Source organism: Pteropus medius, unplaced genomic scaffold, assembly GCF_902729225.1.
Source record: "Pteropus medius unplaced genomic scaffold, Ma_sr-lr_union100, whole genome shotgun sequence".
Taxonomy (NCBI): domain Eukaryota; kingdom Metazoa; phylum Chordata; class Mammalia; order Chiroptera; family Pteropodidae; genus Pteropus; species Pteropus medius.
Genome location: NW_024344378.1, coordinates 25375507 through 25403300, shown reverse-complemented (window position 1 = coordinate 25403300; position 27794 = coordinate 25375507). Strand labels below are relative to the sequence as shown.

Sequence of the window (27794 nt, the reverse complement as noted above, 5' to 3'; positions counted from 1 at the left end):
GCTGTTTCATTAGCCACACATTGGTGGCTGTGCCAGCATGCCCTGTTAATGAGACCCAGGCATGTACCTGAACCACAGCCACGTGACTCTTTCATGACCACAGAGGGCAACATTAAGTTGAGAACCACTGACTGAATAGGAAGCTGCCGGTTGTATTTGCTTCCTAGGACTGTCGTAACAAAGTACCTCAACCTAAGTGGCTTAAAATACTAGAAACGTGTTCTCTGATAGTTCCAGCCCCTCAGAATCCAAAATCAAGGGGTCGGCAGAGCCATAATCCTTCTTAAGTCCCTAGGAGAATATCCTTCCTTGCCTTTTACTGGCAGCTCCTGGAAATCCATAGTGTTTCTTGGCTTGTGGCCACATCATTCCAATCTCTGCCTCCACTGTGATAGGGGCTCCTTCCTTGTGTGTCAGTGTGCCCTCATCTCTTCTCATAAGGACACCAGTCACTGGGTTTAGGGCCCTCCTTAAGTCAGTACAACTTCATCTTAACTAATCACATCCGCAAAGACCCTATTTCCAAATAAGGTCACGTTCTGAGGTTCTGTGTAGACATGAGTTTTGTGGGGGGACTCTATTCAACCCACTACAGAGGATGTCATTTGTATCTTTTTAGTTTGTTCTATCTGTTACTCCAGTCTGTAGCCACACAGGCAACTCCAATCTAGTGACCATTTTACTTCCTCTGCCCCCCACTTCCTTCATGTGCTAGCTTTTCTCCTAACCTATGTTAAATTCTGTGATCTAACACTGCAATCACTCCCCTATGTGCCCCTCAATCCCATCCTTCTCTCACTTTTTTGTACTCACCTGGTTCATTCACCCCTCCACTTCCTCCACCCATTCACCCCGGCAGCTGAAGTTGCCTGAGAAGAACAAGCTACTTTACTGACTAGTCTCGCTTCAATTTCATGATGACACACCTTAAGTGGACTCACAGGACTGCCCAGGTATTCTGCCGCGTTCCCAGGGCATCTATATCAAAGATTTCCTGGCCACCGATTAGCCAACAATGTCACATCACTTTATCTTTCTGAACTCCTACCTATTTTGCACCTTGAAAATTTCAAACACCCTTCTCACCATCAGTTAATGACTTCAATTCTTATTAAGGAAACAGGCAATCAGAAGAGAATGTCCACATCCTCCCAACTCCAAATCAACCATCCTAGCTGCACGTGTTGTCTGTCTTCCATCCTATAGTCACTGAACTGCCTAAGCTCTACGAGATGACACCAACCCTTCCATGGTGCATGCCATCTCCTCCTGCTACTCGAAGATTTTGCTTCTGCAATTTCTGCTTCTGTATCTGCTCCTGAGTTTCCCCCTTTCTACTGGAGCATTCCCATCAAGATATAAACATGCTGAAATATCGCCCACAATTCTTAAAAAATTTCCTGGACTCCACAGTGCCCCTACAGCTACTGCTCCATTTTTCTGCTCTTCTTTACTGTCCTGTTCCGGCTATGATAAGTGCTTTACAATCCCTCTGTATGAATGCTTCCTGTCTCCCCAACAATCACCATGTCACACAGTCGCTGACCTGTATTCTTTCTCAATGTCAGCAACTCTCTATGTGACCCATACTTGGTTACAAGTGATGCTTTAATTAACACTTAAGAATGGCTGTCTGTGACAACTCCAGCAATTTAACAAAACAAGTTTTCATAATCCCTGAAATGTACTGTTGGCCTCTTTCCAGTAGCTCAATGGCAATATTCCTGCCAACTGCCCCTGTGTGCAGTCACTTGTGACAATGACACTTCCCTACATGGCTACCGTTTGTCCATCCAGTGCTAAGAGTTGGCAGCCCTAGGATGCCTTATGTTACAGTCGAGTTTGCCCTTGGCATGCCCAGCGGTGCCTTTCTCCAATGGGTATCAAACTCTTTCCTTCCTCCAGGCTTCCACACTCTCCTCGTCTAGCACTTTTTCTCCCTATTAAGCAAAAAAGAGTGGGCTATTAGTCACTCAGATGTCACCAGATCTGCAGGCCATCCCTCCATCACCTGCATCTAACCAAAGGAATGTCCTGTTAGAACTTCTCAATGATGGCAACTCCCAGCAGTGGCTGAGGAAGAGGTACACTTGTCCAGTCATCAAGGACTTCCTCCTGGCCTGGAATACAGACGGTCCTCCACAAGCCCCGCCCCACCCTGGTCAGCAATCCCCTTTATCCAAACACTCTTCCCACTCATTTTTTTTAGAGTCCTAGAATGCCAACCTCTGCCCATGATATTAATTTTACTTCTCATAACGAAGTCTTATTAAGTGGTGGTACTGGTAAAGGCAGAATTTAATTACCTTGGGCCAAAGGTCATGGCAAAATCAGAACAAAGGGCTGGTATAATATCATCGGTGTAAGTTAAAAAGTACAAATAGTACAAATAGTACAAAATAGGAGAGAAAAAGTTTCTAAGCATGAAAACATTTTGTAGATAACATGATTTAAGCTGGAATGCTGAATAATAATTTTTTTGGTAGACATATATAAATAAATGTCTGCATAAAAAATTCACTACCCTCCACCTTGATTCTTGGGTAAATAGCACTATGTACAACCTAAGAATCTTCTGGAATGGTTCCAAATCACAGGCCAGAACAAAGGTACCATGAAGAGCTTCTAACCAAACATGGGCTGTGAGCCAGTCTAGGAAATATTGCTCAAAGAGCTCCGTCTGAGTCCAGGCAGGATAACATTAACAAGGTAAAACACTCAACTCCAGGACTTCTCCAATGAGCTCCAAAATCTGCCTTCATCAGACTCTCCTAGAAGTTCCTATTATCCATACAGATTGGAGGAGGTGGAGGTTCCCCTTTAGACCAGCTAAATTAGACTCTCTGGAGGGAGGTGCCAGAAATCTGCACATTTAAATATCTCTCTGGATGTTTTTACTGTGTCTAAAATGTAAGAACCACTTGTCTATTATGATCACTTCGATTTTCCTAAATATCCTAGAAAAAAATTGGCCTAATACCATCAGTTTGCAGGACAAAATCAATTAGAGGTCCAATTCTGGAAACAGTGCCTGGGACAACCTTCTAGCACATTAATCATTTTCCAGTTCAGCTCTGACCAAGTCAGTCCCTATTCAGAAAATGTTCCACGGATCCTCAGGGTTGTCCATCAAGGACACATGTCCCAGCCTGGTTCCCAGCCTTCAGGAACATGCTTCTCTTTTATTATACCTCTGAATGAATCGGTCACTTTCGTCTATTCACGAGTGTTCCCCAAAATGACCTTGAAAAAAAAGTTAAACCATATCCATCACTCATCTATCATTCACTCATTCATTTACTCAATCAACAGGCATAAATTGAACACTTATGACTTTGTAAACATTGTACTAGGCACTAAGAATACATAGTTGAAATAGATAGCTGGAAAAGTATTTTCTCTAAGAAATGGTTTCCCATGTAATAATTTGCTTAGTTTTCTCTTCAGGAATTTATTATATTCAGCTCTGACCTATAATTATTCATGTTTATATCTTAACTTTCTACTGAAATGCAAGCTCATTGGTGGCAAACATAAATCTGTATGCTCCCCAAATGCTTTCTGAACTGGCTCAAATTTAATCTCAAGCAAAGAGACTTTGGTGTTTGTGGAATGAAATCAATTTGAAGCACCAAGTCTGGCTATGCATGAGTTTTTGCATTTCAATTGTTGGACAAAGCACAATTTTAACAGATGGTTCTTTAAAAATAAATATGAGATTTAAAAATACTTTATTCTGGGCATGGGAATATAGGCTGACATCTGGTGAATGAAATTGGCAAAGTAACAGGTTTTCAGGAGGTCAAACCTGTAGTCTGGGTCAGCCCATCCTTCTGTCAAAGGAACAGTCTCAGAGGAAAGTCAATGAAAGGGATACCTTTGACACTACACACTTTTACTTAAGACATCAATGCACCAGCATCTGTTATTTTTATAACATTGGTATAAGTGTTCTAGGGAAGCATTCCTTAAAAATGAACCCCTTAGATAAGACACAGGAAATATAATCCGTAATTGATAAGCTGGATTTCATTAAAATTAAAAATTCCTACTGTGTAAAGGCAACGTCAAAAAAAAAAAAAGTAGAAAACAAGTCATAGACTGGAAGAAAATATTTGCAAAAGACATATCAAAGAAAGGACTATAATTTGAAATATACAAAGAACTCTTAAAACTCAACAAGAAAACAAACAACCTGATTTTAAAAATGGACAAAAGACTTTAACAGACACTTCACCAAAGAATATACACGGATGGCAAATAAGCATATGAAAAGATGCTCCACACTACATGTCATCAGGGAAATGCAAATGAAAACAACAGTGAGTTACCACTACATTCTTATTGGAATAGCCAAAATCTGGAACACTGACATCACCAAATACTGGATGTGGAGCAACAGGAATTCTCATTCATTGCTGGTGGGAATGCAAAATGGTAGAGATACTTTTAAAGACAGTTTGGCAATTTCTTACAAAACTAAACATATTCTTACCATACAATGAAGCAATCACCCTCCTTGGTATTTTCCCAAAGGAGTTGAAAATGTATGTCCACAAAATAAACATACAAGAAAACAGCACATAATTGCTAAATTTCGAAGCAACCAAAATGTCCTTCAATAGGGGAATTGATAAACTGTAGTACATCCAGATGATAGAATATTATTCAGCACTTAAAAAATGAGCTATCAAACCAATGGAAAGACATGGAGGACTCTCAAATGCATATTACTAAGTGAGAGAAGCCAATTTTAAAAGGCTATATACTGCATGCTTCTAACTCTAGGGCAGCCTAGAAAAGGAAAAACTATGGAGACAATAAAAAGATCAGTGGTTACCAAAGGTTGAGAGTGGGGGAAGATGAATATGCAAAGCGCAGAGGATCTTTAGGGCAGTGAAAATACTCTGTACTATATTATAGTTTTGAATAAATGCCATTATATATTTGCCCAAACCCGTAAAACTATAGAGATTATGATGTGTCAAAGTAGGTTCATCCTTCATTAAAAAGTGTACCATTTTGGTGAGTGATGTTGATAACTGGGGAGACTATGCATGGAGTGGATGGAGGCAGTTATGGGAAATCTCTGTACCTTCCTCTCAGTGTTGTGGTAAACCTAAAACTTGTCTAAAAAAATCTTAAAAGGAACTCACATGAACCTCTCAGATATTCAATTCCTGTGACCCACGGTCATATTAGTTTCTTCAACTTGCAGGGGCAAATTTTTCTGAAAATCTTCAGTTTTGTGTTCTGTTATTAATATTTCAAATTTCTTTGCAGGACCCACTATGTGGATAGTAACCTTTAAAATCAATATTAATACTTGTGAATGGTGGTTATCTGAAAAGGATGAGACTGAGAGAGTTGAAATTTCTGTATCTTATATTTCTGTGACATTCACATTTTTATAAGCAGGTATTGCTTTTGTACTCAAAAAAATCAATAATCTCAAATTTTTAAAATTTGACATCTATATAAATGAGAGGAAGCACACTTATTACTTTGATATAGAGTGGTGAAAGTCTTTTTGTTTGCTTTTTTAAAAAGTCAATTCAAGAGAAGAGGGGAAAAAAACAAATTCTGGTCCAGATTCATGTTTATGTCATTAAGGTGTAGGATGACAGAAGGTGTGGCTGTCTTCCTGTTATTTCTGTCTCATTTTTGAGGTTTTACCATCTAAGACTGTAAGTATGTGTCTGTGTCTGTGTGTGTATGTGTGTTCCCTAGTATGGAGTTGTAGTATAAATTCAAAGATACCTTTGATTAATTTAATTGAATTGTCACATTATGACAAAAAAAAAATAGTTTTCCCTTGAAATATCCAGATAATCTAGGATATTGAAAGATTTTTTTAATGCCAGGTTTCTTTCAGCTGCACTATGCAGCCAGCATTCAGACTGCCACTCTTGACCCAGCCTTGATGAATATTGATTTTACAGAGCAAAATAACACTTCCAGATCAAAGAACCCTGTTCATTTTTTAAATAAAGAAATTTTACTTTGTCTCAAACTGCCCTTTGGACACAGCTCATTCAGAGGCCAGCACTTGGTAATATCTTTGAAATCCAAACAGAAGGGGCCCAAGTTCGGGTTCATTTCCTGTCTCCATCCAGCAGCATCAGGGATTCTAAAGAACTTCTAAGGAAGAGCTTGGCCAACTGCCGTCACAAAGCCCGCTAGGAGTCAGCTTCCTAAGAGGATGGGACTCTCAGTCCCCAAGCCTGCCTGAGCCATAGTGCTGCCAAGACAATCCAGGAAGTGAGGAGAAGAGGCTCAGGCAAAGAGAGCCTAAATGGCAAGGATTTTCTCCCCAGAGGGTTTAAAAGTTCAAGAGTTGGTGCTTTTCTCATCTCTAAGGAATCAGGCTCTGCTCCAGGGAAAATGCATGTTTTCTGAGTTTGGGCTTGCATGGGTCCATCTCAGGGAAAAAGACCTCCCCCTACACTCCTAAAAACTTCATAAATTGCTTATTTTCAAAGTCTTTCTGGTCTACTGGGACACAATCTTTTTTTTTTGTTAAGATATTTAAAAAGAAAGCATTTAGTTATCTCGACATGACTCTGAACCAAACCAGATTATCCTTTTCTAATAGCTCTGCTTTCTAGAGGAAGCAATTTAAAAGTTCATGCAGTATGCCATCCAACTGACCTCATGACTAGAAGCCACCCAGAACTGTTTTGTAATAATAGCAATAATATTAACAACAATAATAATAATACCCACTATGAGTAGCACTTACTGTATGCCAAGCACTGGGCTAAGTACTTTATATTAATTATTTAATCTTTGTAACAATTTTACAATGTAAGTGCTACTATTATCCCCACATTACAGTAAAGAAAGCTGAGATTCAGAGAGGTTAAACAACTTACTCAAGGTCACATGGTTGATTAACCATAGACACAGAATCCAACCTGGGCCAGTCTGACCCCAAAGCTCTGGGTCTTATCCATAGTGTTCTGCCTTTAGGATAAAAAAAAAACTCATGTTTCCAAAACTGGACTGAAATTTCCTGGAGGGCAGGAGCTATGAAGCACTTACCCCCAGCACTGTGGCATTTAGCACTGGGTCAAGAAACCCGGCAACCATTTTCTTTACTCCATTAATACTAAGAAATAGTGTAGCACCGGTTTACTATAAAGCACAAGTTTATTCTTTAATTGAATGAACCCTAGTGTTACTTGTTCCCCAAAGGCCTGGCTGAAGGGGTAACACAAAAAGGCCCATTTAAAATTTTGTTTCTTGAGATGGAATAAACATAATGACACTGCCTTTTGTCAACCAGTATAGTGGGTTGAAAAGAGTCCCCCCCAAAAAATCATGCCTACCTGTAACCTCAGAATGTGATCTTATTTAGAAATAGGGTCTTTGTAGATGTCATCAAGTTAAGATGAGGTCATACGGAATTAGGGTGGGCCTATTCCAAAGACTGGTATCTTTATAAGAGGTGAGAAATTTGGACGTAGACACACACAGAGGGGAGCACCATGCGATGACAGAGACACACAGGCAGAACACTATGTGATGACAGAGACAGAGAGTGGAGTGATGGCTCTACAGCCAAGGAACACCAAGGATTGCCACCGGAAGCTAGGAGGGAGGCATGGAACAGATTCTCCCTCAAAGTTTCCGGAAGAGCCCAATCCTGTCGACATCTCAATTTCAGACTCAGCCTACAGAAATGTGAGAATAAATTTCTATTGTTTAAGCCACCCAGTTTGTGGTTTTACTACAGCTGCCTTAGGAAACTAACACTGGGTCCAGCTTAGGAAAAATGTCAGTGTGAGGAAAAGTGCCCTGATCTTCCCAGTTCAGAGGCCATGCCAGGTATCCCACTAGTTGGGGCTGCCTTTTGTGGGTCAGAAAGCACCTACTGCCCTTCCCAGACCAATGCAATGGTTGGTGAAGGAGGTGGGAAGCCCTGATAGTGTGCTGTTCAGGACTAGTCTGTTTCCTCTGTATTTCATTTGTCATCACTGCTGTCACAGGGAGCTGCTGCCAGGCTCTGGGGGGACGGAGAGTGTCTGAGGACCCAAGAGCAGCCCATGGTGCTGCTGAACAGCGGGTGGCTGCAGAATGTGTTGCTGATGTGCTGGCTATGTCAGTCCCGACTGTCCCCAAAGAAGAAGGAGCCAGCTGAGCCATGCTGGACACTCACAACTACTTGGTCAAAAAATGGGTCAAAACCTGCATACTTGGCTGTCTGTGGGGTGTGGGTGGGCGGGGCAGTGGCTGGGGTCAGGCTGAGGTGAGACCAGAAGTCAGGCAGGAACGGGGCAGAGACGCCACAGGGCAGGAAGGGAGGTGCTGCTGCGGATGCCGAGCAGACCGCTCAGGGGGCCAGATTGCTGAGTTCAGAACCAAGAGAAACAAAGAGAAAACAGGACCTGAGAAGCCAACCCTGGCAGGAATGAGAGCCCGAACACCCTCCCAGGAAAAAGAATTTCAAGGCCGCAGGAGAGGGTGTTGGGACAAGAAGCTCCTCCCTTCCTAGGGCACGTGCCAAGGCTGGGGACACAGGGGGGCATTTGGTGACACATCTTAGGGCAGAAGAAAGGACAGAGACACTTTTAACATCGCATCTCCCTAGAAAGATGCTAAGAGAGGTCGAACTCAGCTGAGTGAAAGGCCTGATTGTTGTGGACTTCCATCCACTCGTAGCCCAAAGGCCGCCCCTGAGCTCCCAGCCCCATTCCTACCCTGAGCAGCACCTGATGGCCCTGAATGATTGACAAGTCAGAGAACAAGGAGAGTAAGGTGGGTTATGCAAAATTTCAATTGCTTAAAGGACTGGAGGGGCTGGTTGCTGGGGGCCGGGAGGGGATCAAGGTCAAGGAAATGAAAGAAAGAGGCTCCAACACGAGGGCACTGACCAGAAGACCGGCAGCTGAGAGTACAGCCTGGTGATCGCACATTTAGAGGTGAAGTGACACATAAGAGTAGAGGCCAATCCTGGAGCTTAACAACCAGAACACACTGTGTGGAGTGGAAGCTGCAAACCCAAAGCCAAGCCTTGCTAGGGACCTTCTGCTGGAATCTGTGTGTGCTGGATAGATCACTGTGAGGCTGGTCAGTAAGGGGCTGTCTCACCTTTCTCCTTTTGCTTGAAGGGCATTTTGCAAACAGTTGTAATGTCTTGATTCAGGGCAGCTCCACCTGCCTCACAGAGTCCTGTCTAGGTGGGCAGGGAGCTACAGACAGTGTAATGACAAAGAAGGCTTCTCTGGAGACTCTTGTGTATCATCAGATTCCCCCTGGGGTTGGCTGGGCCTCCAGAATGGTCAGCTTACCTCCCACACCTGACACGCTGGTCCCACTCAGATCATTTGGATGCGGTGTTGAAGGTGGATCATAGCCGATCATCAAGTCAATGGTGGCCTGGGTAGAAATAATGAATTGCAGACAGAATCGGTGCAGGGCATTGGAATGCTAACCAAATCAGCAGGATTGAAAGTTCTAGAAGGGGTGTGCAGGGGGATGGGAAAGTGAGAAGAGAAAGGGAAGGATGACATATGCTCCACTGTTTCTATCTTCCCACATGTCAGCCCAGGTGGAGTGGGAAAGCCTGGGAAAGGAGTTACCTGTCACAGGTTGCCAAGTGTACCGTAGCTAAAGGGCAACCTCATAAACTGGAGGAAAGTTGTGATGGACAAGCATGAACTTGTAATTGGCCTCCATCCTAGCCTGGAGTTGGCTTCCAATCACAGAATTCCAGTCACAGGGGCTCCTTTTAAATGATGATGTTATTTGTGTTTGCTCATTGACTTCTTTATTAATTGCTGAAATTTATTTTCACACATCTCTCTAAAAAAAACTTTGAGACTAACGAAAAATTATATAACAATGTGATTCATAAAATAGGATAAAAAAAAAGGGAATCAAGTCTAATTAAAGAGGAAATATATTCAAATCATGAAGTTCAAGATAATTACCTCTTGCATAAAACATGACCCCAAGGTGGCTAGGAGCCAAGGCAAGAAAAAAGAACTGAAAATGTTATGTAACTCTCATGATCAAAAGGAAGAAACATGGGAGTTCCTTATAGGAGATAAATTTCTCATATGGGCCATTATTTTAGGGCAGAGTTTCCCATACTTTTATATTTCATGAACCTACAAAATTTTTAAAAATTTGCTAGGGGTAGTCAACATTGGGATGAAAACACATGTCTACAACTACTATCTACCATAAAGAAATGAATTTTAACAGGAAAAATGAAGTACAAACCTCAAAATAAAGGGTTTTCTTTGCAAATAAGGAACACACACACACACACACACACACACACACACACACACAGGTTACTTCCACTTAAAATGGAGACAAAATATTTAGGACATATTTAGACTAAAAATTTCTTCATTATTTACCTGAAATTCAAATTTAAAAAGGCATCTCATACTTTCATTTCCTACTTTTGGCATGTCTGATAATTTTCTCTCTTTTTTTTCTCTCTCTCTCTCTGGTTTTTTCATCTGTCTGCTCATCAGTGAATACTCCCTTATGGATCAGCACATTCTGTGGCCAACTTAGAAACTATGATCTGGGAGACACTAAACAGGGTAATAAATGATGCCCCCAACAGCAGTTTTATGGCAAATAAAGAATCATAGGAGCAGCATCTTATGCTAAAGACCCAGGCCACAGTAGGAAGACCAAATACAGGAGCATTGAGGGGCTCAGTTGCTAAACTTAATTGGAGAATCAAACTTTTAAAACCTAGAAGAGTCCACGAATGTCTTAATCTATGGACCAGTGGATGCTTAATATCCTGAGGACTCCCAGAGCTGCTCCAGGGACCCCAAAGAGGGATAAGGGGTATGCCGGGGTTGGGCGTGCGGCAGGAGTTGAGTGCTTAATCTTCCTTACTTCAGTCAATCACCATAGTTCTACTGTTCCAGGGTTCTACATATGCTTTCTTCTATGCTTAAAAAATATATATATTACTGACTTGTACCATCTTTCCTAAGTATCATGTCCCTCAGTCAGGTTTTGGATAGGTAGATGATAACCGACACTCTGAATTTACGTTTTATGGTTAGAATCTTGATTCACAGGAAATCCATATGTTTTGGAGACTAGACCAGCAAAATTGACATTCCTAATGGACATTGAGAAACCTAACCTGTCTTCTTGCCTATAGGAAGGAATGGCCTCTTTTAGTATAAAATTTCCTCCTTTTGTCCAGGCTCCCAAGCAAAATGAACTGATTGTAAAATGAAGGTGTTAGAGGTTAATACTATAAGCATGGTAGCTTTATAAGCACTTGTTAGCAATCATATGAAATCTGAGAGCTTTGCTACTTGAGTCAATTTTCTCTTAAAGTGCACTCGAGAAAGAGAATTCTGGTCTCATATCAGACAATATCAATATGTACTTATTTAGAGAGGCTGTGATCAGAAAACATTCAGCCACTACATTATTCACAATGGCCAGGACATGGAAACAACCAAAGTGTCCTACAACAGATGATTGGATAAAGAAGCTGTGGTACATGTATATGATGGAATATTACTCAGCCACAAGAAAAGATGAAATACTGCCATTTGCAACAACAAGGATGGATCTTGAGATAATCATGCTAAGTGAAATAAGTCAGAAAAAGTTGAAAATCACATGATTTCACTCATTTGGAGATTTAAAACTGAAAGCAACAAACAAATAGGACAAACAGAGACTCATGGACTCTAACAGAAGATTGGAGGTTCCCAGAGGGAAGGAGGGGATGGAGAGGTAGCTAGGGGTAAAAGGGGTCAAATATTTGGTGACGGAAGGAAATCAAACTTTGGGCAGTGAACACACAATGCAATATATATATGACATACTATTGAATTGTAAGCTTGAAACTTATTTGATTTTATTAGCGTCACCCCCAATAATTTTTATTCAAAAAAGAAAACATTCAGCTGCTAATAAAATAATAAAAGTTATGCTATTAACATCTTGATATTCCAAGGTAACACTAATACCTTATCTTCTATATAATGTTTCAAAGAATACCTGATACACAGAGCTATGCTCTTACATGAATGTTAATACCCAAGTGAATACGCTCAGAGCTGCACCGAGAGAGGGACCCACTTACTTTATGGTATTCTGTCGTAGAAAATCAAGTTTATCTAATTTTCTAGTTCTGTGATTGAGAGTGTAAGATAAGGCCATATCATCTGCAAATGAACCAGTTTATCTCAAAACCAGTAGGAGAGTAAGATAAGGTTATATCATCTGCAAATGAGCCAGTTTATCTCAAAACACAGTGAGCTAGTTATAATTTCACTCTTTTCTCAATAAACTTTTGCTTAACCATCTCACTTTAAAGCCATTCATCAAGAGGGAAAACGCTTACCCCAGTCTCTTGCCCCCTTTCATTTAGCAGGGAGATCAGTTTGTACGGCAGTGATCTGCTCTGGTCACCGATCAGTTCCTTCAGGGATACAGTGGCCGTGCCAATTAATCTGCAGTGGAAAAGAGGAAGTGCACAGTAACCTAAGTAAGAGGCATGCTTCCATTTACTCATAGGCCCTCTTGATTCCCTTCTTATTCATCTGTTATCATTAAAATCACTCATAATGAGATGTGAGCCATTTTGCTCTCACCCTCGTAGGGTGCTTTGGCAGTCAACATTACATATTGGTCATCACTTCTCCATAAAGTAGTCATTTCAAGAGTCAAACTATGTCACCAATGAAATTTCAAGTCATAAATGAGATTGATAGATGAAAGGCAAAGACTGAATATAGTCCCCCAGAATCCAGAAAGAGAGAAAAGCAGGACAAAATTCAGACATTCCACTGTTTTGGAAGTTTAAAAGGACCCATAAAACATTGCCCACTGTAAATAGTTCCCCCAAGTAGACCTTAAAGGGTACATAGGTTGTTAGTTTACTGATGGGATCAACTTGCTACCCCATATACTCTGAAGAAGCATTTAAAAGTAGGATGTGTGCACTTCTCTTTCCTCCTGGACCGAAAGATTATATTCAGCCTCTACCACTTACCCATCTACCTCTGAGTGCAGTTAACACTGATACAGAGGGTCACAAGTGTCTCTGCTCACTGAGAGACGCTCCCTAATGGCAGGAATTTTTGCCTCCTTTGTTCACTACTCTAACCCCAGTGCCTGGAACGTGGTATGTTTCTTAATAGATATTTACTGAATGAAGGAAAGAATAAATCAGTCTACATATATTAAGAATAAAACCCAAAACGTTTTATGTAGTTAGGGCAAATGATCAAAAAATTTATAGAACACACATCCCCAGGGAGTTAGTCAACACACTATTGTAACACACAACATGGCATAAGAATGGGTGAATTGAAGAACTTCCTTTTGTAAAATGCAATCAAAAAGCAAAGAGAGCCCAGGGATGTGTTCTCAGTATGGAAACTGAAAAAGGAAAAGAGAAATAGTGAGCTTTTTAAAATGTTATTTGTTTATACCTTGCCTACATTTGCAGCTTCGTATACTAAGAAATAGCATATATGATAGTATGGAATATCGTTAGCATGAAAATACAAACTAAGTATCAAATCTTCAACGTGATAGAAGAGATTCCTAGAAGAAACCATAGTTGAGCATAAAAGAAAACTTTGGAAAAATAATAATCAGGAAATTTCATCTTATGGAGACATTCATTTTATTTTAAAATGTAGTACATTTTTTAAAAAAAATCAGGAAGTGAAAGTTGATGTCAACCTCGGGCACATCATTTTTGAATTGACTTATATCCATATTCTCCTCCCCTACTCAGACTTCAGAAATAGGACTAGATTGTAGATCTGGAGCCTGGCACCCAAACACATACATCCAGTGTCACTTGGCGATATTAACAATGTTACTGAATGTTATATTGTACAAGACCAGAACATTGTGATGGCACCCTATTTCACCAGGTTACCCAGTGATGCGAGCCATTTGCACTTGGTTTCTTGGAAGAGTACACCTTTTTGGGAAGAACTCCAGACAATACACTCAACAACCATGATGAATTCTAATCTCTTCTAATATCACAAGGAGAGTCAATTACTGGGAATGGGAAAGAAAAAGTCTGCCTCCAGGGGGATGGGTGAACTTTTCAGCCCTTTTAAGTCAATACAGAAACCGGGTCTCTCAGTCAACGCTGAGACTTGATAGGACCTTTACAGAGCAATTTTCCAGAGGAGTATGTTTACTCACTTTGCTTGTTAGATTTTTTTTTTACATGAATATGTTTACTCCTCATTTGAATTTTTATTCCCCTGACAAATAGAAGACAAGAGTCTATACATGACTCTGTTTCCACCAGATGCAGCAAGTAAATCTCCCACACAAGGTAAGAGCACCTGGCAAAATCACTTCCATGTCTCTCTCAGCTTCCCGCAGTGTGAGCCTGAGGAAAATTTCTTTCTGAGTTTTAAAAATAGGACAGTGAGCCAAGGGTTTGTCTATTTGAGTTTTTACGAAGAACAAAATGTGAAAACTACAGGTTTCAAAGTCTTCTGACTGGCATCAAATGTCTAAATGAAGTCCTCGCCTTGAAAGATGTGGAAACACACTGGATTTTATTTCTCATATTTCCATGACTCATAATCTAACTTTATGATTAAAATGATGATGTTGCATGTTTAAACAAGTACTGATTTGCTTTTGTTAAAGTCAAGATGAATCTCTACCAGCAATAAGTAATTCTTGGAACAAAATAAAAAATGCCGCATGCTGGGACAATGTGAGTGGGAAGAAGGCTCGCCTGGGGTTGGACCAGCATTTATCAACCTCAGTTCTACTGACATTTGATCCTCAACCTCTACCCACTAGATCCCTACACATTGCCAATTGTCCCCTGGTCAGCAAAATCGCCCCAAGTTGAGAACCACTGGGTTAGATGATTCCTGTTCTAGCCCTAATTCCATGTCCCAACTTCCTTCGAGGCTTTGGCTAAATCACCCAACTCTCTGAGCCCACTTCATTATCTGTGAATGAGAGGATTGAAATAAATAATCACTTTTTAATAATCAGACCCTTTTCAGCTCTAAAAGTCTGCTACTAGGCTTATATATGTGATGTTCTCTACATATATCTATGTCGAAAACTATTTCATATTAAATATTTCTTTTCTCTTAAAGTCCTTCTTCATTAATTTAGGGGAGAAATATCCTAGAATATGTCCATGATGAACAATCCAGAATACTAGGCAATTTCTACCTTCAGAGTTTACTTAGCCTATAATGTGAGTCAAATTTAAATTCGTACAGGGTGTCAAGAGGAAAGGTTAGGCGAATAACAGAAATGTGAAACACAGTGAGTGCCATGTAAGACGATAGGGAGTGGTGGGACTTGTGGCTAACTGGAGAGAACAGGCTTGCCTGAAACACAAAGGCCATCTACTGGCCTTTCATGGCCCTGAGTGGTTTTACAGTTCCATTCTGACTCAAGCAATATATGCTGCTCTCCTTTCCTTATAAGAGGATGTGAGAGGGTGGTAACAGATAACTGACTGGGAATGGAATAAAATAAATGAAGCCAATTATAAAGTCTAATCTCAATTCCTTCTTTCAGAAACTTTTAGTCCCATTTCCTAAGCTTCACTTTTTTATCATAAAATCCTGATGTTTTTGTGTGTGAGGAAGTGAGAGTCATATACAATAAACTTGAATTTCTTCTTTCTGAAGTAAAGATAATATGTTTAAATGAAAGCCTGGAAAGACTTTTAATCCTCCAAATATTTTTAACAGCTGGGTTGAGCTGAAGAAAAATGTAAACAGTTACAACTTCTAAGAGCTTTTACTGTAAGTTGAAGAAAATACCCCCTATGGGGAAGTCTGTGCTCTGTCAGACTCTGAGGCACGCCCAGCCTGGCCTGGCCTATTTTCTGTGATGTTGCCTAGATACAAAATACTCTGAGTCTGGGGAATGATGACTTGGCCTCTTACACAGGGGATAAGAACAGTTCAGTCAGACCACAAGCCAATTTCCTTTAAAGGAGGTGACCCTAACCCAAGAATCCTTTTCCTTTCATATTACTAATACTATAAATATGTTAAAATGTTTCAGTGTGACAGTAATGGGGAGACTTTGCCTTGTATTTTCATGGAAAAATAAGAGTCTCCCCATGGACTCCACCCACCACTAAAACAGATGGACTACATCTCAAAAGGAAACTTTATAGTGAAAGAATCTCAAGGATCTTTGGCTCTCCAGCTTTACATGTGGAATTAATGAAATGCAGATGTATTCTGACGTGAAGAAAAGGCCAGTTCTGCCCCTGTTGCTTTCAGTCCACGAATGTCCCTACAGTTGTGAGTTGGGTCTCTATGTGACAGCAAACTAATTCTAAGCGGTAGGAGCAACTACTTGAAAATAAGCCATTACTATTGTGGGGAAGAAAAGAGTTTAGCTATAAACTAGTCAGCTTAGCCATCCAAGTGTTGGTTAAGAACTTCTTCAACTGTTCCCTTCTTGTTAAAACTGGCAGAATCTAAAGTGTTTGAAAAAGAGCATTAGCGTGGAAGCAAATGTTAACAGCTGCATGCCACTGTGATGAGTAAGGGCTTTGCTGGCTAAAGTCTTAAACATTGGAGGGTAAGGATATGGAGTAGTTATATGCCACAGGACACAGCCCACATGGAGGAGGGTTTACTGGGAACGGCCTCCATGGAAGAAAGGAAAACTATGTTGGAGGCTGGAAAGTAATCACATGTTGCACTGTTTCAACCCCTAGAGACGTCTCAACTTCCCAACCTCTGAAGAAGAATAACAGTCCCCAACTGGGCTGGGGACAAATACTTCTCCAAGCTGTTCCCAGGTCCCCTGTCAAAACAAAACAGAAAGAACTACGACCTGCCTACCCTTTGAAGCACTGGGCTCTCAGCCAGCTGAGCCTTGTCTTTTTGACCAGACCTGTGTTCCGGGCTGGGCCCCGTCACCCTTCTCCACACTCTCCCCCTCCCCTGGGTTAGTTTCGGTTAAGTTCCTCAGGCCCCGAGGCAGAAAGTGGGAGAGGCAAGCATGCACCTTGTTTTCAACCAGATAGGTGTGTTGTGGGAGAGAAGGGAACTTTCCTCTACCCTCAGGTTTCTTCCGGCTGGCCTAATAATTAAATCTGCGTGAGAGAGATCAGCAAGAGAAAATAACCAAATTTAATACATATGCACACATGGGAACCCCACACACATAAGGGAGTCAGAGACCCCACATACATGAGAGGTTAAGAAACAGAAAGCTAAAAATGAAGTACGTATGACATTCTCAACTAAGAATTACCTTGGGGCCTCCGACAGGGGAAAGGTCACTGCAGGGGCGAAAGAAGAGCAGATGTTCAGCAAGTAGTAGTTTGCTCTGCCACATGCATAGGTGAGACAAGGTTACCTCTGATAATCTCTTATTATGGTCAAGGCCTCTCAAATTCTTCTAGGTATTTAAGGGGGCGTGGTGGTGGTGGGGAGATGCAGAAGTTCCTCCTAAGCCTGCAAGGTCTCAGTTGCCTTCAGCTCAAAATAATCCACATACCTCAGAGGCACATCTTGTGGTGATGTGTCTAAACCTGCACAATGTGAAGGGGTTCAGAACAGGCCTCCGCAAAATGTGCCACTTTGGCACACGAATTATTTTGAGCTGAAGGCCATGAAGACCCTGAGAGCTCATGAGAATGTTTTACCTCTCCCTTAAATAATTTAAATTAGGGGTCTTGTGCATACTAAGAGTTGTCAATAGAAATAACGTTTTATAACCTATGTATAGGGTAGAGCAAACTTCTAATTAGTGAACATCTGCTTTTCTTATCATTCTTTAATGACCTTCTTCCCTTCTGAAGCCCCAAAGCATTGTACCTCATCCTTAATGCAAAATGTCATATATACCTCATTTCCCCTTTTCTGTCTCTGAACTACCATGTATGTGGGATTCCCGTAAATACATAGATAATTAAATTTGGTTATTCTCTCTTGCTAATCTGTCTCATATCAATTTAATTATTAGACTAGCTGGGAGAACCTAGAAGTGTAGAGCAAAGTTTCTTTCACCTCATAGGTGGGAGAGACAGAGGCAGCCATGGCAGCAAATCCTATTACAGGAAGTCCTTGGTAAGCAAAACCTCCTCAAAGTGTAATTCTCAGGTTTCCCATCCACTTCGCCAGTGGGAAACCCCCCTGAGTCTCCTACCAGCCCACCCTCAACCTCTGGATTAGTCCATAAGCCATTCCTCAGAATGCGGTTCCCCGACTTCCCTGTAGCAGAATCTCTGGGGTGATTACAGATTCCTAGAACTCTGAGTCACACTTTTTTTTTTTTAGTTAATTCTTATACCCAGGAAGTTTGAGAAACAATGGTTTCAATGGGGCAGGGAAAGGTGGAGAGGTAGATGGAGGGCTGGGGGTTGGGAAGACAGCTGGCAAAGCCAGATCTGGGGAGAAGAGGATGTGTGTGGTTTTTCAAAAATACACTCAATATAATAATATAGGTTAATATTTGAAAAATGGCTATAGAAATCCAATTATTTAATATAATGAAGTAGTAAGCAAAGCTATTAAGATCTATTCGGCAGGCCTCATCATGTGCACCCTTCCCATGGCTTCCCCTCCTTACTCAGGATCTTCAGAGAGTTCTGAGGCCTTTGTCTTATTCATTGAAAGGGAGCAAGAGTCTTAGAAAGATAGAAATGCTAGTCCACACAGTGGTTCCCAAACCCAGCTATGTACAGCCCCCCAGGGTGGGGCTGGGCCCTGTGCTTTTAGCAAACTCCATTCCTAGGGTCTGGAATCACCAACCTAGCCTGGAGGCTGTGGCAAGATTTGCAGGATTCAGGGTCAGCAACAACTCCCTTTTTGCCAGGCCTTCCCTAGTCTGCCACCCCTGCTGAAAATGGTGTCACTTTAACAAGAGAAGGAGCTAAGGGAAAGCCCAGGCCTCTGCATCAAAGCTTTCCTGGTCACTGAGGCATTGAGGCACCGAGGCCACACTCAGTTACTTTGTGGCTACAGAGGGGCACGTTAACTAGCCTAATGTCTCTCATGTAGGAGATGCTCAATAATTATTCACTGAATAAATGACTGTGACCTGCTATTTTGCCATTTGCACCTGACCAATTCTCCTGTTCATTTAGTCCTCAAAGATGCGAATCTGTGCTTGCCTGCTCAGGCAGTTTAGCAGAGCTCCTAGGCTCTGTCTCTGTTTAATCCTCCATCCATTAAAATCAAGGTAGCAGCTTTCATCCGTCCATCTGTCTGTCCGTCGGTCCGTCCATCCATCCATCCACCCAGCACTTAGACCTTATGAGGTAAAGAGGACAGCATCACATAGTGATTAAGAACATGAAGCTAAGCAGAGCTGACTAATTTGTACTCATCCTTGTACTACAAGTTCTGTACAGGTTGTCTAAGTTCTCCGAGCCTCAGTTTCCTCATCTGTAAAATGGGCATAATGAAAGCTCCTACCTAATAGTGTTGTTGTGGGGACAAAAAAGCGGCCTCATAGCTCAGGGAGGCCTGCATGGCAGGCCTTACGATCTCAGAGACAGACAGTAGGATGGTCTGAACATGAAAGTTCCTAACTAAAATCGAGCCATGGAAGGTGATCAAATCCAAGGCCTGTAGCTTACTTGACAAAGGTCAATCTTCACCTTAAGTGACCCTGTTTATGGTCTGTTTACATCTAAGATAGCATTCCTTTGAAATGTCAGAGTAATCTCCTTTCCCAGACCCTCCCCCACTCCACAGGACTTCTTCACCAGAGCAGGAGACCACAGAATCCTTCACTGTTATCTTGTTGCCCTCATACCATCTCTAGGTGCTGTTAATGTTAATTATTAACTGTAATCACCGAAGTAAAAGAAGTATGTGTCTCTCTCTTTCATTTTTATCCCATCCCAGAGATTTCCCTACTTTGCTTTCTCCTGCCCCCTTAATCTACCACCTGTGGATTTCATAGAACCCTCCGTAAGTCTCCTCTTTTTATCTACTGTATAAAATAAGCTGCAAAACTGCCATTCTCTGGAGCATTTTCTCAATCTGTTGAGATTTTGCTTCCCAGCAATTGTCATCGGTTTGGCTCAAATAAACTCATAAAAAGTCTCTAGAGGTTTGGACATTTCTTACATCAACAGTTGTAAGGATTAAAAAGATGATGTGGTGAATGCTTAGCAGTCACTTTTTGTTATTATTTCAGACACTTCTCTAGAAAAAGGGATCTAAAGAAAGCATGTGAGTGTAGGCCAGTACCTACAGGAAAAGCTGGTCTGAATTCATGCACAGCCTAAATCACAGGAAGGTGGCTTTACCTCTGCAGGGTCTGGGTAGGTGAGCGTGGATAAAGAGATAAGAACCCATTGTAACTGGCCACATCCACTTCTATACAACCACTGTGTGAAGTTCTTCAAACCAGTACTTTCTCTTTCTCTATATATCATATAGCTCCTTTCCCACCTTCAGTGCTATATATACCATGAATCTGTTTGGAAATAAAGTTTATTTTCAGGGTTAGACCAGAAGTAAACTTCAAGCTGTAGTTGAATTCTAATAAAATCCAATTTAGTGGAATCTGAAGAGGTTTTTAAAGCCACATGTCTCATGTTTCATTAAAAACAGACCTCAAAACAACTTCTTACGCAAAAACCCTATCTAAAGCAGCATGCGTGCACACACACACACACACACACACGCACACCCCTCACTGTCATTTTCCTCCATTTTCACTGATTTATTTTTCTCCATCATACTTATTGCCATCTGATATACTACAAGTGGATTTATTTGTTTATTATCTGTTCTCTCCACTTAGATGTAAGCCCCATGAAAGGCATGGAAGGAGTACCCCCAGTACCTAAAGCAGTAGTTGATACATATTAGTAAATATTTGTCGAATGAATAAATTAATTGATATATCATTGAAGATCGTCTAATGATCTTACAAATGATTTACAGGTTACGAATCTTTCTCTCCTAAGAGATGGTCCTCTAAGTGCCATTAGAAGATAATTACAGCTCTTGTCATAAAATGCTTTTCTCTTTGTTCTCTGGGTGACTTTCTCTAGGGCTGTGGCCCACCTTTACTTAAGAGATATTAACAGACCGCCAGCAGGACTGCCTCAACTACTTAACTGGCCTCCCCAAACAGTAGGCTTTAGCCTCTCTAGCAGGGGACAGCCAGCCAAAACCAGTTTTGATGTTTTCATAGCTTTGCCACTCTATTGAAAATATGGAACTAAAAAGAACTCACAACTCAGAATCCTGTTCCACAGTGACATCTGCTTCTAGTTTAGATTTTCGCACAGCTTGAGAAGCTACCCCAGTTAGAAAACCTGTCTCAACTGTGGGCTGTCCATCCCTCTTCACCAACCACACCAGGAGAAGAAAAGGTCATGGGGACCACCTAAGCAAACCCCACTCCTATGTTTACATGTGGCAATGTCAGGAGTGAGTCTCATTGCTCAGAGAGATGAAAGCACTAAATGCTTGAAGATAAGGTCTTTTGTGTACATACCAGGAAATGAAAATTTCTCATAAGTGATACCACACTGTCTCACCAAATTGATTTCATTCCAAATCATGGTCTTTCTGTTTTCTCAAATAAATAAATAAAACTTTTGCCCATGGAATTAGTATTTTTACAACACAAACTTGTTCTTTTTCTTTTTCTAATTCTAATTCTATAGCTCTCAGTAAGTGTGTGTGTGTGTGTGTGTGTGTGTGTGTATGTAAAATCTGGGATCTGTGTAAGAGGATTTTAACATTATTAGGTTAAATCCATGTGCTTCCACTTAAAGAGCTGGGTGACTTGAAGCAATTTGGTGAACCTCTCTGAGCCATATTTTTCTTATCTGTAAATTGGAGATAAGTCTGTCTCAGAGTCATTATAAGGATTAAATGCAATTACATATATAACAGCTTTAACACAATACCTGGCACATGGTAAACCCACAATAGGTAGTAGCTATTATTCCTCAAGAAATTGAAGTAATTTTTTCCTTAATTATATTAAATCTGCCCTTATGTCTACTATTTATTGAGCAAGTATTACAACCCTCATTATAACGTTGAAGAGACTTGCCAAGAGTTACCCAACTGGTAAGAGCCAAAACTCAAACTCATCTCATGATCCTACAGCTGACCATGTGCCCTCATCTCCTCTTATGTAAGAGCTTGGGTAAATTTCCTCCTGGGTATATTGTCAGGACATAGGCAACTCTTCCTTACTTACACTTCAGCAAAACAGATGCCTGGCTCAGTGATTTACACTCAGATGATGTTTCTATCTTTGCTCTGCATTTGTGTGGGGGTATTATCTGATGGTGGTTTCGAATGCACAAGTACACACATACGGAGGGGGTAATAAGAGTACTAGAAATGCAAAAGCTTAGAGAGAAAATTATGGTCATTTTGTCTCAGACATTGTAATTTGCATCTCTAGATCAATTTGGATCTTTTTTATGTCTTCCATGTCTCTGTTTAATGTGCTCAAGCATTCCTCTACCTTCCTGAACCCATGGAATATAATTATACTTGTTTCATTGTCCATGTCTACTAATAATATCCTCTATTAATAATACATTTGTTTATTTTCCTCTGAGAGTAAGTATTCTTAATTTGTTTCAAATTAAAAAGAAAAATTACTTCCAGTGTAGCCAAAAGATAATCACTCCACCTACATTTTGGTTCCTGCAGGTGGTCCAAAGTTTTCAGTTTAATATAAAAATCAAGAGTACAGGCCTGGATATAAATGCTGACTGTGACACATACCTGCTGTGTGACCTTGAGCAGATTACTAAACCTCTCAGAGGAAAACAAGACCTGCCTCATAAGGTGTCTATGAGGATTAAGTGGGATAGTGTATTCAAAGGGCTTGCCATAGCCCTTGGCACCCTCTATGTCATCATTAGTGATAGATATATTGTTTGTCTGCAAAGAGAACCCTCATTCTTCAGCCACTAGGAAAATTCTTCCATTTTGACATTTCAGCTAAAAATATCATTTCATGTTCATAATGTAGCCAAGAGGCTCCTCCGGCTCTTCTCTCATCGTTACGCAGTCTGAATGGCTGGTTGGATGACGGTAAAGTGAGGAAAAGCAGATCTGCACTGAATGCCCAGCCCATTCCCAGTGCCTGCAGAGGGAGGCTGCTGATGCACTGGCCCTGTGCTTGCTTGGATTGGCCCAGGGCAGTCGCTGCGGGTGTGGTCATGGACACACAGTCAAACCCAGGCAGCCTGGCCCTGTTTCCTTAGAGGCCCTGGAGCAGCAGACAGGAGAGCTGTATTTGCACAGCCACTCTCCATGGCGACAGGAAAGTCAACAGGCAAGACATTTCTTAAGCTGAGAGAAAAATCCTCTGCCCTTATCCTGCACTTCTAGGTGAGGAAAACGCTCTGACACTGAGCCCTGTGCAGATCCTCGAAGGCCAGATCTTTAGTAGAAAAGCCAACAAGAAAATACACAAATATTTTGGACAGTCATACAGCTAATTCTCAGATGGATTTAATGTTGTTGTTGTTGTTATTGTTTCCCTACAGTGTACAGTTAATTTGACCAAGGTCTATGCATTGCTTAGGTGTTTAAAACAAGGCCAAAGGTCATAACTCCCAGCTGAGGGGGAAGAAGCACCACAGCTTAGGGACAGTAAGAGCACAGGTGACAAGGGGGCATTATCCTCACACACCGTTCATCCAAAGCACACTCAGGTTTGCCTTTCGCTGGAGGACCATAAACAACTGTGCAGGGAAATTTGCAAGACAGAGCTCTCCCAATTAAAAAGACCAGAGACCTCCCCCAGCGATCCTGCCACAGGGCCTAAAATTCTCATTTTGTCCACTCCTTCAGATAAGTCACCAGTGGCTGCAGTCCCAACGTCAATGTTCCTGGGAAGTTAACACAGTAAATTACGAGCACTTGTCATACCATCACTTGGATCAGCTTCTCAAAAACTCCTTTCAATCAAAGGCACCTTGAAGGACTGAGACGCAGGACAGACAAGTTTTGCTGGGGAAAGGAATTGTCAGATGGTGCAAATATGGCTCAAAGGGCAGGCTCAGGTGGGTACTCTGGTGGTAGCCCAGGAACATACACACACATAAGGATACTGGGTGCCTGGGAGAAGTCAGGGGAAGGAAGACCTCCCACAGAGAGGGGAGGGTAAGGTTGAAAGCATAATGAAAAACCAGCTTTATGTTTTGCCTAGAATTTTCTGTGAGGCCTAAAAATTCCCCTGTCACAATAATGCCATAGTAACGGCCGCTTGTTTCGTCTTTCTGCTCACCAGACACCATAACACCAAGTGCAACATATTTCACCAAGTGCAACATATTTCAGCAAGATGCATAGAAGGACCCTCTTATAACAGGACCCATTGTATCTTTTTTTTTTTTTAATTGCAAAGAAAACTGTTCAGGGCCAGATAGATTGCATATCAATTATATCCAGAAATGCATGCCAAACACCCAAAATAAATGCCAAGGTGAGTCTTAGGGTAGAGATTTGTCCTCTCCTCATTGTATTTTCGACTGATGTAAAATAAATATATAACAGTCTCCCAGTATTGTCTTCCCTGTTTCCTAACTGATCTCCACTTCCAGTCTCCACACAGAAAGCCTGAGCAGTCCTTTAAAAATATAAGTCAGGTTGTATTCAAAAACCTTTAATGGATTTCTGTTCTACTAGGAATGAAATCAAAAGCTCATGTTCTGGCTCACAAAGCCATGAGTGCTGTGGCTCTGCTGATCTCATCTTCTTCCTCCATTCCAGCCCCTCCTGCTTTCTGTGTTCCAGCCTGACTGGCCTCCTCAGTATTTCTCCAACATCCCAAGTACACTCCTGCCTCAGGGCCTTTGCACTTGCTATGCTCTTGGCCTGAGATATTCTCTCCTTATCCTCCCTCCCCAGATAAGCTGCATGGTTCATTCCTTCACTTTATTTAGGCCTCTGCTCAACTATCACCTTACCACTACCATATATAAAACTTCCCTCCATGCTCAATAACTACCTTTAACTCTGCTTTATTTTTCTTCATGGGCAGTAATAGCTTCCTCCTTAGCTGACAGCACTTCATAGTACCTGATCCATTATATATTACTTCATGTATTTGTTTGTTTCTGACTCTCTCTCAAGAATGGAGCCTTCGGCAAAGCAAAGACTTTGTGTGAAATGTAGATGAGAGCTCCGAGGTGCCAGCCTGCCAGGCTCTGCTGCCACCTTAAAATAGATGAAGCACAAAGTGATAAAGGCCAGTGGCTATGCCATCAGTAGGAAACACATGGCACAAACAAAAGACAGAAAGAAAAAGTAAGATTTGGCAATAGGCTAGATAGGATATAAAAGGGAGAGACAGAGAGACCTGAGGTTTTTGAGTTCAGGGATCTGGAACTGTGCTATCCAATATGGTGATGACCACCAGCCACGTGTGGCTAGGGAACATTTGAAATGTGGCTAACTTGGATTGAGATGTGCTGTTCCTGTGAAATACACATCGGATTTCAAAGACTTAGTAAGAAAAAAAGGCATATACCATGTCTCAATGATTTTTAAAATGTTGATTACATAACGAAATATGTTGGATATACTGAGTTAAATAAAATGTATTATTAAAATTAATTTCATCTGTTTCTTTTTATTTCTTTAAGTGGCTTACTAGAAATTTAAATTACATATACAGCCTGTACCATATTTCTGTTAAAGAGGGCTGGTCTAGAACATAAACTGCTGTACCATTTGTAAAAAAAAAAAAGCAAAGAAGAGAAGGACTATTATTCATAACATATAGGAGGCTATGATGAGGCTTGACCATCTATTTCCCCAGAACTTGGAAATACGGGAAATAAATCTGTCCTCTGGGAGCTGGGGTAGGGGATAGGTAATCACATAATTGGTTCAAAACTGAGATATGCTACATAACCTTAAAAAGCTAGAATGGTTTTCAGTCTAAGAGAGTGGGACTCAAACCTGCTAGTATGTACTTATATAGCTTAAGAAAAAAATGCATCAGTCACAAGGTGCATTGGTCAGCTATGGAACATAGAAAAAGGATCTCATCTAAGGTGAACACGGTCAGTACCTATCAGAGCACTGCCAAGACGGTAGATGTCTGTCCAGGCTCTCTTGGTCTGACGCCATTAAGCAGAAGACCCTAGTGACTAGGGTAACATATAATTTACTGGCCAAACCAAGCCACTGTTGACAGCAAAAGGGGCATTATCAATCATTGTGCCGGGACAATGAACTAGAACCGCCCCAAGAAGTCTGGGCCTATGGTCACCACATCTCAACTCATTCATTCTAATGTATTGTTCTCATTGCAGCCTTCTGATTATACCAAATGTGCCCGAGGCTAAGGCGCACATTTTAAAATATACTAACATTATTAAAAACTAGGATGCTTCTTACAAGTGACGTGAGCATTTAATGTCAGGCTTCCCTCCACCTCATCCCCTCCCCCCAAAAAAACTCTGTTATTAATTTAATAGTACATTTTATGATCAATGAAATTGTACAGTCAAAGATACAGAGTAATTTGGCTTCCCATGTGGTATGACATGAAGGAGAATTCACTGATCAAAGCATAAGAATGCCCTCCCCTCATGTATTTACTCCCATTAAAAAAATAACAAACTATTTTTAACCATTGGTTTCTCGTAATGTAGGTTAGTTTGAATTGGTAATCTAAGATTGGGTTCTGAGTTTATAAGGCCCAAGTCCAGATCAAAGATTGGGGTCAATTTACTGAGGTCATTCTTGTCCCTTGGAGACCTGTTTGGCAAGTCCCCCAACTTTAGCTAGGGGTCAACTCTGGGTACCACCAGGGGCAGCATCACAACCCTCCCCCTACCATTGAAAACTGGCAGTAAGACAAGGAATCTGGTTTAGATTTGTTGGATTAAAAGGCAAATAAAATATCAAAATGCAAGTGGGTCCTTGAATGAGATGTGTGTGAGTCACACGTAAGCGGAAGAAGAAATGATTTTGCTTGTGTCCAATATAACTACAGTTCAGATAAACCACCAGAGGTAGGAAATGACTATATGCAATGAACAATGAAGTTTCAGAAGTGTAAATAGGTTCACCCTATGTGCCAAATTGGATAGACTAGTGGCAGCTTAGTGTTTATAGCCTCTTAGGGATACTGAAGTTTGGGAAAAAGAACTGTGATTGATTAACCACATCTGATATTGGCTAAGAAGGAAGGGGTGTAGGAATTAAAATACGATTATATTGGAAGTATTATAAAATGTTATTAAAGATGTGTTCCTACAACAAAATAAACAATACTAAGATAATATGTAAAATGAGAAAAACAGTTGAAATTAACTTACTTATTTTGTCCAATTGTTTCAAAATCTTTCACGACAATTCCAAGGGAAGATGAAAAGTCCAGTGGTACACCCCTCAAGTCAAACTCCAAAATCTGTCCACAGAAAGGTTACGAAACAAAAATGCTGTTAAAAAGATCAGGGGAATATAATAAGATGTATCCATAGTAAACACTGGGTCATTATCTTCACCAATGACGATCTTTTGAATTACTCAATTATATAGTTAGAAGAAAGTGACTAAATTCTAAATTAAATCCTAAATCTGGAGGCTGCTGAGGGTGTGGGAATACAAACCAGACTTAGCCTCAGAGGACCTGGAGGCAACTCCTGGCTTCCCATTTACTAGGCACTGTTGCTTTGGACAAGTCACTAAACCACTATCTCACAGTCAGAAAACTGAGTGAATGCCTGCTACAACTGTTGCAAGAATAAAATAAATGTAATCGTGAAAATGTTTTCTTCAATGGCTATTTTTAAATTACTTACTCTTCCTAAACATATTATCAGAGAGATGAATAACCTAAGA

At 41.0% G+C, this 27794-nt stretch overlaps 1 protein-coding gene across 1 annotated transcript in view; it reads right to left on the bottom strand.

Moving 5' to 3' along the window:
• Positions 1 to 27794, bottom strand: part of MYOF (myoferlin) — a 132962-nt gene that overhangs the window by 85306 nt on the left and 19862 nt on the right. The window contains exons 3-5 of the mRNA XM_039870907.1: positions 27269 to 27360; positions 12350 to 12458; positions 9294 to 9381 (exon numbers count right to left, since the gene is read on the bottom strand). Of these exons, the coding sequence (XP_039726841.1) occupies positions 9294 to 9381; positions 12350 to 12458; positions 27269 to 27360 (289 nt within the window). The remainder of the gene's footprint in view (positions 1 to 9293; positions 9382 to 12349; positions 12459 to 27268; positions 27361 to 27794) is intronic.